Source organism: Haliotis asinina, chromosome 5, assembly GCF_037392515.1.
Source record: "Haliotis asinina isolate JCU_RB_2024 chromosome 5, JCU_Hal_asi_v2, whole genome shotgun sequence".
NCBI classification, from domain to species: domain Eukaryota; kingdom Metazoa; phylum Mollusca; class Gastropoda; order Lepetellida; family Haliotidae; genus Haliotis; species Haliotis asinina.
This window is the reverse complement of record NC_090284.1, coordinates 52,695,985-52,713,968: the sequence shown is the minus strand read 5'-3', so window position 1 is coordinate 52,713,968 and position 17,984 is coordinate 52,695,985. Positions and strand designations below refer to the sequence as shown.

The window sequence follows — 17,984 nt, the reverse complement described above, 5'->3', positions numbered from 1 at the left end:
ATGTATGGAACATAGTATCTATGAAAAGAATTACCCGACCATCAGGCTGGCTAGCTGAAAATTTAGACTGTTTGTCAGAAATCTAGTCCATCTCAGGCACATGGACGGGCCCTATTTCATACACTTTCATTTATCTTGAAAAAAATAGAAAACAACAGATTGGTTCATTTCAAGGCCTAGCTGATGCTTAAGTTTTTGATTTCTGACTGCCTCTGTAACTGGATTGACAGAACCAACAATTACCATACCACCTAGCTCTTTCAGATAGGATTTTGACATTTGTTTCGTCCAGTACGGCTGCCACATTTTAACATTTTGCTCGATGCCTTGAACAAACTTGAATCCCACTAAAATCAAAAACATCTAATAAAAAACAAACAAAACATTTGCAAATGTTGACATATCTATTTTATTTGGCAACATATATCAATTCTTCTAGCAAGAGGAGAATAATTGCTAGTTGTATTAAAAATCATGTGGGTTTGTATTTTAAGTAACCAGCATTCACATTTCTTTTCTTCACACAAAAGACAACTTATAGTGCCCAAACCTTTTGAGAAGATAATAAGTGCCTGTATTATGTAGTTGCAACAGGTGGAAATGAATGCTGGTTTGACATAAGAAATGGGCCTGAATGATATCCATCATCTGGTCAGCTGTCAGCATCTCTTACACTAACTGATTTATCTTCAGTACGGGGGTGAAAACTGAATACCTTTCCACAGTTATGAGTGAGTGACTATGGTTTTTCGCCTCTCTCATCAATATTCCAGCAACATCACAACAGGGAACACCAGAAATGGGCTTTACACATTACACTCATGTGAGGAAACAACCTCGGGCCTTGGGCCCCCACTGCCCCCACTGTTGGGAACCTTTATAAGGAAGTAGGAAGATAAACATACCCATGAATCCACACAAATTCCATGTGAACAGTATGATCCGATGAAGCTTGCTTCAGTAACATGGATGGCAACAGGAAAATCTATTTTCAGCTGAAAATTTCACATGGGTTATCCAATGGGGGTTTGAATTGATCAGTTTGATGAAAAATTCAGCTGAAAATTCCCATCCCTGCAGTAATCAATATTCTGCTAAACAAACTTTTGTTGACACTGTGTTAAGAAACCTAAAAAGAACACTGAAATTAGCCACAAACACTCCACTACCAATATACATAGTTCTTTTATTTGGATACTACTACATTTAGACTGAAAATTGAAACTAAGTGTCAAAGTGCACTGAAGCAAACCTAAGTGTGTGTTAGACGCCCAACATACACCCAACTGAGGATCCTCTTTAGAGTGAGCGAGTGAGTTTGGTTTTATGCCATTTTTAGATGAGCTTCATACAATGTACCCACTTCAGCATAACAAGCATATGCTTTAACCACTAGTTAATGTGGCTACCCCAACCGCCCCGATGCCCTTTAGAAAGATCCTCCAAGCCTTGTATAAGTTTATAAAATGACTCACACATACTTGCTATACATTACTGTATAATAATAGTTTTATATCATTTCAGATAATTATGTGAAATTTTTAAGACACAAAATACCCCGTGAACATGGATGTGAGTGAAATGAAACTATACCCACATCAAAACTCCAAAATTCAACATTTTCATCACATAAATTACGTCATAATCGAGAAGATCTGAATACGATATGTGTCTTTGGAGACACAAACATTAAGCCGGTACAGTCTCATAATACAGTATTCTGCAATGTTGGCACTGCAATTCCCTGGTAATCCCAACAAAGTTATCCAGAAATATGTACACAATTTCCAACAGGAAGATCACATAATATACAAACACTGTCATTTGTTAGACCCAGTAAAAGGACCTCTGGTGGCAGTACAAAATTTAAGCCTCTTAAAAAAACGTTAAAAAGACATATACTACCATTCAAGAACACATGACATAAAAGTCCAAGTGACTTTGGTAACAGAAACTGGTGATATCGGTCCACTTTCAATATTTTCATCATCCATTCCTAAGAAAGGTGTTCATACTTCATACCAGATACTTGTCGGCCATGTTTGTTTGATGCTTCTAATACGTATGTCACATGCCAACAAGGTGGAAACAATCACACAGAAATTACCCCACATCAATTCGAAAAATCAAAAAGTATTATCATAAAAACATAGCTCCCTTGACATGTTTGAGGTCTGCAGCTACTCCATGAATTCCATGTATCAGGACTAAATTTCATCAAACATCTAACATAGTTTGTTAACTCACGAGTTTCTTCCAAGAATTACTTGTGTGTGCGTGACTGTGTATAGGGTGGAGGGGCTTGGTGGAACCTACCAATTCCTTCTTTCTATGAATCGGCACCAAGCTTCCGTTCAAATATATACATCTTGTAAGTTTTACCTCATTAATTAATTTACTAACCAGACTTCAGAATATATTTAATAAGAGAGTGAAATATCCCAAGCATCTGCTTCTCATCACCCCTAATAGTGAAAATTGAGTTAGAGCAATTTGATATGAAATTTAAGTCAAGAACATAACCATTTAGCAATGTGACAGTGATGTTGCTAACAGCCTTTGCTGACAGATGCCACTAATCATATAGAGTGAAAAGTACCTGAAGCAAATGTAATATCTTACTGCTTCTTTGGTATTACTTATACAATGAAGAGTATCAGCCTATCAGAACCTCTCTGAGCAGATTTTAAGCAGATCACAACTGTATGCAGTACGAACTCTACGTTTCCCAGTATTAACATCGATCCCGCCTAACAATTTCATACCAAAAGAGCTGTGTGTTGTCATAAAATGAAAAATTCATTTCAGAAATTTCTGACACCTTCAGGCAATAAGAACATTCTACATTGGCAAAGTGTTAAACTCCTTTCAGATAACAAAATATATCTAAAATAACAATAACAACAACAAAAATGTTGGGACTACAACTCAGGTCAAAGATAAGAACTCTGGACTGTTTTCCTAAAACTGACATATTCGGCAATGAGAAACACTAAGGTAGAGTAACTGTGGACCTCAGAACATATGCAACATTTGTCTGTGAAAAATTGATATATTCATCGAACAAGTTTGCTGGTATAATATCAGCAGGACAATTCAAGGGCTGTTAAATCTTTGTTCCACCAACACTATATAATTTTCAAAATGGGAGGAAAAAATAGTGTCAAACTGTTTGCTTCTATCAGAACCCTTGTCAGTATGTGCTTTCTTGTTCAAATCTGTCACCATGTCATTAGACCCATACATGAAACTGGGTATTGGTTTAATGAAAATAAGGCGATTGTTGGCAGTTTAACTGCCATTAATTTCGAGCTAACAGACAAAGAAAGAGATGTTCAAGAAACTTGAATGTAACTTGGTTTGATTACCAGTTTACCTGGACTTACAACCCCTTCAAGCAGTATGTCAATGGAGACATAAACTAGACTTACATAGTACAAGCATCTGAAGTATTTCTACCCTTATTATCACTTTTAACAGCATGACACATTTTCTACCCACATGAATAGAAGCCAGGTCATCCAAGAAACAAGCAAATGCACTTGACCACTGAACCATACCTTCACAGGTCAGGTGATCATGGTCATGAATGTTATATTAAAAGTTTTGGGGTAACTAGTGAATTTCTGTAAATAATATAAATAACAGTCTGCATCTGAATATTTTACCAGTTGGTGTGATTGGGAAAATATATGCTAATTCCATAAAATTTCAGGATGCATTGCAATATACTGTTCTCTTCAAGACACATTTCTACTGACCAGTCTTTACAGACTGCAGTTGACAAATTATTATTTATCAAGTAAACATCAACAACTATGCCAGTTCTGTTTTCTTTTCATGTTTCTAATATGTCCAAGAAACAGAGGATAGGGATATATAAAATTGAAACTAATTCTTCCTCTACAGTTGTCCCTATGGCTCCTCTTCCGAAACCAAAACCAAAAACAGTGTGGCTGAATATAGCCAATTGTTGGTCAGTACCAGATAGTTTCAACATGTCAACAGGTGATCAACAAACAGGTGATCAAATGAGAGCATCATGAAGGTGATTATGATGATGGTGATAAATAGAGGTGATACATGGTTGGTGGTTTGGATATCTCATGTGTATCTCCCCAGCACCATTGTTCTTAAAAACGGTGGAACCTGAAAGAAAAAAATCAGAGTTAGATCTTCCCTGATTGGACTATGACCAAAGTTAAAAGGGTTCTCACAAAGCAGTATGTTGCAACTACTTGACATTATGTCTGGACTCAATACATACACATGAGCATTAATTAAGCACCACCTGACTCCATGGGATATTGTTATTACATGTATTTTGTTAGGAATAAGTGATTATACTGTGTTACACCAGACTGAATACTGGTGTCAGACTTTCTCCACCAGTTCCATTAGAAGAAGGCTGCTGGTCTAACGGATCATCATCCTATCAGACGTCCCTTCTGCACATTTCTGCAGCCACAAAAGTTGTAATGAGACCTATCGTTAGGAGATGATCCATATAGAAGAACCCTTTGGTAGTGGATCAATGATATGTGGTTGTGTTTCATGCAAGCTAAAGTTGGTTCTTATGACACTATCTTGGACACTAAATGCTACTTGACACTGACTAGTACTGGATACTGCGGTTGTTACACATTTTAATAATCATCCCCCTGCCAGCCTGATATTCATGGATTACAACACCAGACCTCACTGTTCTCGAACCATCTAATTTGCAGACTAACATCACCAAACATTACTATGGCCTACTAGATAGCCTGATATAAATCCCATAGTACATCTTTGGGACTATCTTGGACACAAAATGTGAGCTGAAGATCCTCCTGTTCAAATTCTGAAGGAATGCAGAGAAAATGCATAGGGAATGGCAGGAATGGATGCTGACGTTTAGAATTCAACACTTGTCTGCCTGTATGAGCAGGAGACTAGCAGATGTTATCTGGGTGATGGTGATAGTGAGTGAGATAAGTTTTACACCGCTTCCAGCAATATTCCAGCAATATCATGCCAGGGGACACCAGAAATGGGCTTCACACACTGTACCCATGTGGGGAATTGAACCAGGGTTCTTGGTGTGAAGAGAGAGTGCTTTAACCACTGGGCTACTCCACTACCCCTCCCTGGGTGATCCTTGGCTATACCAAGTACTGATATGATCATCAGATGTGGTTCATACAATCCCAACAACCAACATCTGACAATCAGATTGGTCATGGCATAGTCCAGTCACTATACTTTCTGTCACTGCTGATATTCACCATTTTGTGTAAACTGACTATGTTAATTTCAGGGAGGGTTTTTTTTTTTAATCAGTGTCAAATATGTCACAATTACAATTTTAATTTGCAGAATTTGGTTTTCAAAGCATACACAAGAAAATGTAATGTTTCCATAATTATATAAACCTAAGTGTGTGGTGCTTGATTAATGCTCATGTATACAGTATGAGAGGAATGGAACCAACCAAACCAACCAATCAAAATTTGAAGCATAGAGCAACCATTCCTCCTAGTTATTAAACATGTCGAACAGGAAGTGAGAAAAGATGAAACACACATCCTTTTTAACTTTGTTAATTTGCTTTACTGTACCCATATGAGTTTAGAGAAACTCTATTATGGACAAGAACTACTCTACTAAAAGCACATTGTATCAATACATAAAATCATTCTGTGCGTCCCTGTGCTTGCATGTCTGTGTATTTGAGTTGATTCAATTTTCAGTATACTAAAACAACGGTGTATGTTTTGTATGCTATCATAACGCTACTGCATAGTGCAGGAATCACCTCGTTGGCATCATTGAGGGCATCTGTGATCATCTTCTCGATGTTTCTCATCATGGCGACCTTTTGCTGGGGCTTCAATGGGTACACTACCTTCTCTGTCGGACCAGACTGAACACCACAAAACAATGTACAGAGTTATATATAGTGGTGTTTAATGAATGTTTTATGGTAATTTGGGGTTAAACTGACATTTGTATCAGCATGGACAAAACATCATATTAAAAATTACACTGGCTACAGCTTTTTCAGAGATATATTGTTTTCAACACTGTTAAAACCATGAAAAATGCTAAAATGTTAAACCTGCAGCTCCATGTCTTTTCTAGTCTGGACCCTAACCTAAAAAATGGCATGCAACAACACTCGCTGACCTGCAGTAAATTCTTGAGGTCAGTAAAAGAAAGTTCATAGCAGTCCATGATCTCAATGGCAACGTTGATCCTTGAGAAGACATTTCAAGGTGATGTGGCAGGATGCTTAAAATGTGCATACTGACAGGAAGATGTGTAACTATCATTTATACAAACCTTGTACCAAAAGTTGACAGACACAGTAACACCTCTGTTAGGCACAGATTCCACTTGGTGCCACCTGCAAAATCATACAGTGCACTGGCTTGGGACTGACTAAAAAGTCTGAGTTACATAAAACTTATCTCCCTTTGACAGTCATACGATTGTTCATGACACACATTGAGAGACGAAACACTTACTGTTATGGTACATTTGTTTATAACATTCATCATATATCATAAATGTACATTTATCATAAAAAGCTTTATTTCCTGAAGAAATCAGTCATCAGTGACTGTGACTGACTGTTAAGTGACCATTTGAGTATCAGAGTTTATGTCGAGCGCAGCCACAGGATTCAACTGTTCAAGTGAGTTTTGCACCATGGCACAGTGCACAGTAAAAAACAAACTGATGGATATAACTGACTTTTCTTTCGGTTTTGGGCACTAACTGCATATGACAGTTGAATGCCTATTACCAACTGCAGTGAAAACAAAGGAAAGTTATTTGCCTGTGACTGAAACACCTGTTGATGTGAAATGGGGTTTATGGTTTCATTCCCCACTTCTGCATGTGTAAAGGAGCATACCTGCACATCTGTGAGTGTGTTTGCCTGCTTCTAAAGGCCAAGGCTAATTAATAGTATACTGATTTCAATCGGTAAACGCTGAACACCAGGCAGGGTAACAACAAGTACCATACTTCAACAACTTTCAGTACCACGTGGCTGGGGATAAAACAAAGGATCTTCAGCTTTCTCTGGGCACATGCTGTATCCAAAACGCCTTCTGGGTAGTCACTCTTAACACTGAGACTTGAATAAGTAGTGAGCGAGTGACCTTCGTTTTATGCTGCACTCAACAGTATTCCACCTGTATGGCAGTGGCCTTTAAATAATCGAGTCTGGACCAGACAATCAAATGACTGACAGCGTGAGTATTGATCTATGCACATTGCTGTGTGCAGTGTAAAACAACACCAACAATCAGTGATCTATCTCTGCTACACAAGGGCGATTTGTGTGCCAACTGGTCTTGACCAGACAATCCAATGACTGCCATGAACCCACACAATTGTATACTACGATATTCATGAACTAAGTCAGCGAGCCTCACCACCTTTAAAGACGCCTGGCGCTTTTGTGCTTACTGGGTCTAACTACCATAATTGTCAGTAAGCTGCTTTACCCCCAGTGATAATATGGTACTTACCAATACACTGGCAGGTACAGAACATCCCCGGGTCCAACAACTGCCTCGTGTCCCTTCACATCTTTAAACTTTGGGAATCTCTTGAAGTCAGGGTTGTCAAAATCAACCTGAGATACCATCAAAATCAACACATGTAGACTTGTTACCAGTTGAGAGTATTGATTTATTTCTATTTTCACACATTTAAACATATAAGAATTAATACAAATTACTCTCCTGTTGTCACACTAATGTTATTACACGCAGTACATATTCCTCTGTAACAAATATATGTATCAAACTTCTCATTTGCTGGACACTGGAATATTGCTGAGGGCGACATTCAACAAAAACAACAAAACCAACAAAATTAACCAAGCTTAAATTCTCAACAAAGCAATATACAAAATATTTATGAAAGTTGTAAAAGTGAAGATTTAAGAGAAGACTCACTTGACTCTGTCGGTCATGAGGGTGGTATATAGGGTATGGATAGAGACATTCAAATTGGGATGGTTCAAACAACAGGAAACGTTTGTAGCCCTGGATCTGTGCGAAGAAGTTTTGTTGTTCATCATAGTGAGCTGGCGTGATGACACCTGAAAATATCGTACACTATTACAGAACAGAATCTGCAGGCACTGATGAAAAAGTTAATGATGTTCTATGACAACCAACAGTGGATGAGTTAGTGAGTGAGTGAGCGAGCATACACGAGAGAGATAGAGAGAGAGAGATTTCATGCTTCACAATTCGTACACCGGATGCTTCACTTTAACTATATGAACACTTCAACCCCAAAACACCATGAGACAATTAGAAAAACACTATCAGGAGGTCAAATGTGTAAAATGCAAATAGACATAATTTGTTACAATCCTCCAATAGTCAAAGCCTGTCACTGCTTGTGACCAATATTTCGCCAAAAAGCTTTATATGTTATTGGGGAACAAAGGACAGTCATACAACATTCAAAATGATTTTCTGAAAGGACACCAATGTGCCTTTTCTAATGGTAGAATTGGAGACTAAAGCCAATGGAAATATAAATGAGGATTATTACATCCCTAGATAGTATATACAGTTCTGATGTACTATTCACTATGGGGCCATGGACAAAGTAGTACTGGTCCCTCCCTGAGTCAAGGATGAGAATGGGTATGAGTTGAAAACAGAGGAAAATGGGATGGGATGGGTATCTTTGCAGTCTAGTTTACTGAAACAATATAACATATATCATGAATGACACCAGTGCCATAAAATCCACGGAATTTCGCAGATTCACGGGAAAATTCTCAGCCCTGCTGAGTACACACCAGTGCCATCAAATACACAGAATTCCGCAGATTCACGGCAAAATTCTCATCCCTGCTGAGTACACACCATCCATGCCGATCAGCAGCAGGTTGGAGGTGAGTGTTCCCCCCGAATCTGCTGAAACAATATAACATATATCATGAAAGACACCAGTGCCATTAAATCCACAGAATTGTGCAGATTCACGGAAAATTCTCATCCCTGCTGAGTACACACCATCCATGCCGATCAGCAGCAGGTTGGAGGTGAGCGGCCCCCACTTGTGCTTCCTCTGCTGCTCTGTGATCCACTTCCAGTTGAAACCCATGAAGTCCATCACAATCTGCTGGTCCACAGAGTCATTCAAGGCTTGCTGCAAGTAGTACCTGGTACAACACGTAAAATATGTTTGTTGGTTTGTTTGTCATAAGTTCTATACACATTCAGTAAGTTTTGTTTATATGACAGTGGCCTTTAAAAATTCAGGACCATTTTCTTACATGAGCAGTCTGGTTGCATATCGTGATGAAAAGTTAAAAATTTTTAAGTGCTTTTAGTACCGCTACTCGTACACTTCCAAGGATGTCATGCAGGATACGTACCACAGATACCTACCTTTCTGTGTACAGAAATACACCCTTACCAAACTGAAACTACACATATGCATCAGACAAGCTTAGCAATAATCAGCAGTGGAGCCAGGAACACTAGAAACATAATCCCTCTCAAACTGAATTGGCTCAGCTTCCTAGCTGGCTTCATGTCTTGCAAAATTTTCAAACCAAGCTTCCCCAAACTAAAACAAATTCATAAGTGGAAAGTATAGCAACACCTTTACTTCAGAATGAACACCTCATACACCCAGTGACTGTGCCACCTACACCCTAAAGGGAGAGTACCATCAAAGACATGCAAAGTATTTGCATCCTGTTTGAGTTTGCATCTGTGCCCCTAAAATGTAAGTTTATTTTGCTGAAACAGCTCACTGGCTGGAGAAGCCATCACTTCCTTTGAGATGGGACAGTTTAAATTAGCCTGATACAACCTTCCTTGAAGGTTTCCTCATATCTTAACATCTGAGTAAATATCTCACAGAAATGAACTGGTTCATAACATGCATAATCACTCATGAAGCCTAAAAGCATAGTGTGGCCCACACAAAACAAGACACAGACAGTCATGATGCCTGGACATCCAAGGGAGGTAACTATACACTGCATCTGACTTAGCCACTTTCCACACTAGGACATTTCGCAAGGTCATAACGACTGCTTCCTGTATGTTCTTTCTGCAGTATGACTGAAAATGCAACAAACTATATAACTGTCAACTAACACAAGCCAGTTACTGGATATTGCAACAACTGTACCTTTCACGACTGGAGCTACTCGACTTCACTTTCCCCACAAACTCATCAAAGGTCAGGTCCATGTGTTTTGTGGGGGGGACAAAACCAGGCACATAACTGATTTTCTTCTCATCGAAGTAGAGGAACTTGTGGCTACTTGAGGAGTACACAGTGTAAGTACCCTCGCCAATGTTAGAACCCAGATAATCCAGGTTCCAGTGGAGCGCGGACTTCACCAGGTTCGTGTCAGTTAAGATGACAGGTTGCTGAATAAACAAAGGTAGAACATAAGTTAACCTCAGCCAAACATATCAACTAATTCATAACAACATTCACAATGCAATACACCCATGGCAATACCCCTGATTGTGACTAAAAAATATGACAAATGCACTTATTCAAAAGTGCTTTTATAGACAACTTACAAAATAAAGCTGAATATTGAAGTAATCTTGATAATGTTGCTATTTCACCATTAACAACTTGAACATATTTCAAACAGAGTTCAATGTAAAATCTATCAAAAGAGGAAAATGTAAAATTGGGAATCAGAATAAAATATTTAACATGAATTGAGCATACACTTGCAAATGTGTATCTAATACACACAAGTGTAGTTAATGGACACTGAAAACTCAAAATGTTTATTGCTATTATTATTATGCTAACATTTGTTACAACTCTTACATCCATTAGCTACACCGTGTTTCCCGTGTGTCACCATGGGGCTTTCCCATGTTTATGAGGTACCTAATCACGGTTGGGAAGACAGGTACACACACTCACAATACTTTGTGTAAGTTTACTGCACACTGCTGTACACATAACTAAGTGTTTGCACATACATATGTGGCCACCAACTGATCATTTACCAATGCACAGGTGGCCTCAATCCTGGCAACTCAAGCTTGCTGGATTACTAGTCTGGTGCCTCAGACAGCTTGGCCACCATGCCTCAGAAATATCACATCCAGATACACCCACAAATACCAAGAGTATACCTACAGCGCATCAAGAGTAGTTATCAGTGTCTTTTATGTCACCCATCAGTCATAACTACTGTCCACATTATCCAGGCTTTGAACATACAGTACACTATACCAATACTAAAGGACCCATAAATTAACACCAATGACCTGTAAACTAAATTGATAAGGGCGCCTTGGACTCCCACTTTGGTGGGATGTACTTTATGTACATTAAACTTCATATTTTTATAACTCAGAAATCAGGGGAAATTGGCTTTAGGCAATTTTATCCTAACCATAAAAAGCTTAGACTCACTGAAAGCACTCACTATATGTCATGCATATATGGGTGGTTATATCAAAGATGTATTTCTCTGCTAACTTTGGGGAACCAACAGCAAACTTTACGCGGATGAACTGCACAAGGATCATGCATCAAATTGTTGAAATGCATGTGCACATATCATGCATTAGAACAGCTAAGTTGTGGTGTAATATTCTGTTAAGAATTCTCCAATTTTCACATAGTTCCATCATTTTTTTAACTCATGACAATAATCTTTTCAATGTTATGAATTTGTTTTACAATACATCAGTTCATGAGTAAACAGTACCTCTAAACAGTGTAGAAATCTAGCCAAGAACAATTTACTTAAGTAAGTGGCTACATTTAGTTTAGTGAGTCTACATTTCTTATGGGTAGTATAAAAATAACACTGAAGGCATCAGTCTACACTAGTTACAGTCCATTTGACCATGAATTGCAGTCTAACTTGAAAACAAATAAACATGCAATACCCAACGAAATGCTGATCATAATCAAAACAACAGCCCAACTCAGTGAGGTTTTTAGAGAATTTATGTCCTAAAATTACAAATGTTTACAAAAAAATCTAATCAAAATACTGACACATTGACTATTCACTACTTGTTATGTGTGCAGAAAAAGGGGATAGCCAGGACTGTAGGCTTGATTGACCAACAAACTTTTGAAATAAATTACTGTCTATAAAAAAAAAAAAAAATGAGAATTTTTACAGCTAACATAGTTTACGCTAGTTTTTATAATGTTGCATTGATGCATTTGAAATAAACAAAGAGTAAGCAAAACAAACATGTTCAAATGTAGCATATTTTCAGTTAAATACAGTACATATTTACTTTCATAACATTAATTTGACAAAATTAAAAACACAATGCATTTAAACTAAAATATAACAGGACCTGTACACAACACTTACAAAAGTGGTGCTGTTAGACCCCATCTGTGAGTTTGCAGATGACCCCATCAATAATCAAACTAAATAAGCACATTAGTGGTATGAGAGAGCACATACGTTCCCAAGGCTAAACTATGTGCTTAGCTACTTGCACAGGTGCAACCCAATATCAACAAGTGCAACCTAGTTAACTGTCTCACTTGAATGAGGTGCAAGTCCATTTTTGAGAGGATAAACTTCTGAATAAAAAATCTAAATAATTCAAAAGCATATTTCTTTCATTATCCATTGCGAAAAAAGCAGTGCATCTGGAATTTGTCTGGTGCAACCAGGTTTTAATCTTAGGGTTGCACTTGGTGAAAGTAGGCTAACATTTCTTAAACTGGAAAGATTTCACTCCGTTCCCCCATAATCTTTCTTCTGCAGATTGTGAGAGGTAACACTAAGTGGTTCAGCCCTGTACACTGTAGTTAATTTGGGGGCTTTCAGTTATTTTGGTGAGTCCTCAAGTAACTGTTGTGTTAGGCTTTGTTAATAATTCCATTCGATTTATATATTCTTTTGAATGGGTGTACGTGAGGAACACTAGCCCTTAAATTGTGCCCTGCATTTTTTACATCTTGTAAGATCCGCCTGCATTAACTTGCATAAATTCATTCTTACTGGAACTGATCACTTCTGACATAAATATTTACAAAATATTTAATATGATGAGGGGAAAAATAAATTAAAAATTCTGTAAAAAGTCTGTCTACGTGACACTTATCATGCTGTGGCTGAAAAGTGACATTTGAGTCATGTCATTTATACAAATAAGTACAAAAATTTCATCTGGAGACTGTGCCATTGACTACACGCGTTAAGTCACGTACGCATCTTCTCTATGGTAAACGCTCTCCTGCCTCGCAGAAATCAACAACAGCCCCAGAAATGAGAATGCAAATATGGAATAAAAGATACTACTCTCATAATTTATTTCTTATTCACAACAATTACCAACACGGGAGAATTAACTGACAGTCACTTGTGTGATCCAGGTGTTGAAAATGTAAACAATGAGCATACGGCCCCCGTCAAGCGTAATCCCAGCGATTGCCTGGTCTAACTTATATGAAACAGTACTTACTTCGTTAGCAATTAACTTCTCAGCCTTAGGATCTGTACAACTAAGCCTCGGAATTGGCTCTGGTGTGAAGGTATACTGTTTAAGTTCTTTGGAAACTTCTTGCAACTCATCTTCAGCCGTAGCAGCCGCCATGATTGTGTTCAAATGGACTAGTTGTATGTCGAGAATTCATCTTAGACGAAACATGAATCATCGGCTTCATCGCCGCTTTTTTACAATTTATATAATACAAACAGACACAAGTATATACGATAAACAGTAGCAAGAAATGCATGTTAACTTACCATAAAACTATCGAGGATAATGTAAATATTGCACATCTGGACACTAACTGGTCCCCGCTGGAGTAAATGGTAAACACATACCCCCACGTGATGTACTTCCTCGTTTACTTGAAACAATGATAAATTTTCATTTTTAATTTTCCTTCATTGATAAAAGTTCAAGACTTGCATTCAGCAAAGGTTGCATGAACTACTGAGTGATGACGCGTTGCACATTTGTTTGTCCCAGTGTCTTGCCTATCAACTGACAGGTGCTTGAAGGGGCCCTATAAGGGTTTAAAAGTGTTTGATCTAGGAAACGGTGTGCGCGCAGGAGGGATAAAGGAAGAGGGTTGTTGGAGGGGCATACACTATCCATTTTTATAAGAATCAACAGAGACCATACACATCAATCATGTAATATCTATTTTGTATGATCTCTGGAATCATATATAAAACTTGACAGCAAGGTAATGTCCTCGGTTATATATTGAGTACCATTCACTTATTATATGATACAGCAACAAAAGCAAGCCAACAGACAAACTTAAACTGATGTACTGTATCATCTTTTAAAACCCTGCTGACCCGCCTTTGCCTGTGTTCATGAATATGTTTCCTGCCATGGTAATAATCTTTGATACTTGACGTTTGTACATGTGCGCACGCACGTGCAGGGTACAGATATTCAAATATGATAGACAGACTGGGGATATGAAATACTTGTGGAACGCGTGAGTAGAATCTGGCCGACATTCATTACACTTCTTTTGAAATATTGCCATATCTTCGATAATGAACCGTTTGTGGGTCATTCGTAAAAATGTTTTCGTAATCACAAAGCAGATCAACTAAGAAAAACCGTGAACATGCATTGTTTTATCTTTTTTGGAATAGTCCACGTGTCTTAGATCACTTCTGATATAAATGATCTTATGCCTCCGCGTTCAGAGATTAAGTACTCACTATAAATAGCTAGGTTAATGCGACATTTAACTCACACAGAAGGGAAGTTAATTCTTAACAACCGACGTAAACATAATCTTATTGATCTTGTCAGTGTCACACCACCTTCTCTTAATAACACTGTCAGCCCTCAGGGAAGCAACCGTATAATTTATCCTCCCCTGAATGCATATTTAGATTACGATATCAAATTTGGAATTTCGACTGCATTCATGCAACGTTGCATTAAATCGAATCTCGCGCCCACTACCGGCCGAATATTACTTCAAACGATCCCCATAGTGAGTTCATATTTGCCCAAAATATAAGAAATATAGGGGAAAATACTGACGGAGATGTTATAGTGAAAAATATTGTCGAAAATGTTTGATATTATGCCTTGAATTAACAACATTACTGCGCATGGGTGTTTGAGTCACGCCGACACTGGACAGATACTACCCGCACTGTACAGTTATATGCAGAATGTGGATAAGGAAGAAAGCCCCACCCACGTGTAGAATCCGTCATTACCTTTATGTACTATGCACGAAGAAAACCGACATGTGTCAAATGAAAATGCCTCTATGGCAATACAGAATACAAACCGAGTTCGAGCGTTAGAAAGTTGAACATTTCATCTCGTCGTCAATATAAAAACAAATTGCACATTGTCATTGTGTATAGAGACCGGTTTTGGCTACCGGCTATTGTCCTTAGAACCAATTCTTCGCAATCAGACGGAATGCTATCATATCTGGAACAATGAGATCGACTGCCATGGTCTACAGAGCTAAGCCAAAAATGAGTGGAATGATATCGATAGTATAACCCACAGCCGTCACATTAACATGGCTATTTATTGTCTAAAGAACCCACAGTCGTCACAATCAGATGGTCTGTTATCGCTTATAGGAACCCACAGTCGCCACATTGAGATGGTCTGTTATCGCCGATATAATCCACAGTAACGTCACAATGAGATGGTCTGTTATCTCCAACAGAACCCAGAGTCGTCACAATCATACGGTTTGTTATTGCTTACAGGACCCACAATCGTCACAATGAGATGGTCTGTTATCGCCTACGGAACCCAACAGTCGTCACAATCAGATGGTCTGTTATCGCCTACAGGATACACACCGAAAACTCGGTTTCGATTCCCCACACGTGTACAATGTGTGAATTCCATTTCTGATGTCCCTCAAGGTGATAATGTTAGAATATTACAAAAAGCACTGTAATAGCGCACACACTCCTTGTAACCCTGAACTCGTTGGGTAATAGACATCATAAAATATTACACTTGACATGAAATGGTTTCATTCTCAGTTGAATAGTGCTCTAAAATATTGACAAACCCAAATTTTCAAACAAACTTATTTTAACATATAATTTGCATGAGATCGGTTCGTTACTTGAAACCTTAAGTCTTATGTTAATGGAACAATCAGACTGAAATTAGAAATCAGTTTTTATCGTGCAAACACAACTGCGGAGGGTCTTCTTTCCATTATCGAGACAGACATGTAGCAAGAAATATGATTAATGGGAGACAATCGTGTATGTCATATTGACGGAGTGAAGCGCATTTCTTCTAATCGAAGACCGCATAAAATCATAATCTGCAGCTGGACACAATTTCAGTCGTCCTCTATAGGCCCTCTGTAAATCTTGAATTTAATGCGACAGTGAGTTAAATGCGGAAAGTGGTGTTTGTACTGTTCCATGTTAAGCACTAATGTGCAAAGTAACAAGCGTCTGAAAGAAAACGACAGCTCCGAAGTGATTTGAAACCCTTGTATAATACATATCAAAACAGAAAGCATATTTTGTTTAAGAAACGAACATCTTGATGATGCTTTGTTATTCCAGGCATCCTGTTTTCGTAAATAGAAATGTTTAATCAATGCCTTGTTCAAATCAATCTTTGCTATGCGGTGTGTCAATGTTTATAGGAAAAGTTGGTTATAAAGTCAACTAGGGTCGACTGGCAACGTCACTACAGTCATTCCACGAATCGTATGCTGCATCAAGGCAATAATTTTATTGATGTTACTTCCTTTATTAGGATGACTCGACCGTACTTTCGGTGTACTAGTATATTCCTACTACTTCGTCAGACAAGAATATACCCCGATACGTTGTGTCTCTAATATTCTTGCCTTTATGTGTATCGCTTCTAAATGTCATTCGAAGACTCTATACGCTGCATCAGTAGGCACTTGGTCCGACGTAAGGCTTCGAACATACAAGACCAGAAACAAGGCTGACATAATCGTAAATTGACGTGTGCTTGGTGTCATGTTGTCAACAAGTGATGCTCAACAAGTTGATGGTAAAGAGAATAATTATGTTCACACTGCATTGTTTTCAAATATCGGTCTAAACTATTTAATTACAACAACACTCACTTGTTCTTCAGTGCCAGCTACTGTAGTATGTATATATATGGACGTTTGTAGAGCGCAATAAAAACTCCACACCTGAAGGGCATGCTCTTTGCGCAACAGTAAATATGTACACTATATACAGATAGAAGTATTGTAAGTTTTAGTTGTGTTAAAGAATGCTTTAAGTCTTGATTTAAAGATGGATATGGAAGGCGATGACTTGACATGAAGAGGTAGTGAGTTCCAGAGGGAAGCTGCGTGTACACTGAAAGATCTGCCGCCAAAACTTTGCAACGTATTTTGGGACTCTGCGAAGACCTTTGTCTTGAGATCTGAGAGACCGTGCTGGAGAGTAGGGTGTTATAAGATCTTGCATGTAGGAGGGCAATGAACTATTTAGTGCTGAATGTACAAGAGACAATGTTTTGAATTTTGTTCTTTCTCGAATGGGAAGCCAATGGAGTGACTTAAGTATGGGAGATATGTGACTTCTGGATTTGGTTCTAGTGACAATTCTTGCTGCTCTGTTCTGGATCTTCTGAAGTCTGTCTAGCTGTTCAGAAGTGATTCCTGCACAAAGACTGCAGCAATAGTCCAGTCTGGATAAGATTAGGGATCTTGCCAGCGTGGCAGCAGCAGCAGTTGTTAAGAGATGGCGGATGGCGCCAATGTTCCTGAGATGTCATGTCATGGCAATGTGACTGCCACCACCATTTTTCAGACCAAACCTATACATGCCCATTGGACGATACATGACGTTGCCAGCTTCTGGTGTATGACACTGACGGAGAACATTCATGGTAGAAATATGAATATCAGGAAGACTATTACACAATGTCACAGCGTATAACTGCACACAAACAGTAAATCATGTATTTACGTGGAATTAGCCATCAAACATCATGCTTGAATATTCAGTGTAT

General features: G+C 38.3%; 1 protein-coding gene across 1 annotated transcript; it reads right to left on the bottom strand.

Annotated features, from left to right (window-relative positions):
- Positions 1-391: 391 nt before the first annotated feature.
- On the bottom strand, positions 392-13,626 carry LOC137284782 (hypoxia-inducible factor 1-alpha inhibitor-like). Its single transcript, XM_067816761.1, has 8 exons — positions 13,461-13,626; positions 10,168-10,412; positions 9,036-9,184; positions 7,956-8,101; positions 7,524-7,630; positions 6,325-6,388; positions 5,798-5,905; positions 392-4,149 (listed from the first exon to the last, which is right to left on the bottom strand). The coding sequence occupies exons 1-8, from the start codon at positions 13,590-13,592 to the stop codon at positions 4,105-4,107; spliced, it is 996 nt and encodes a 331-aa protein (XP_067672862.1). The 5' UTR covers positions 13,593-13,626; the 3' UTR covers positions 392-4,104.
- Between the last annotated feature and the right edge of the window lie 4,358 nt (positions 13,627-17,984).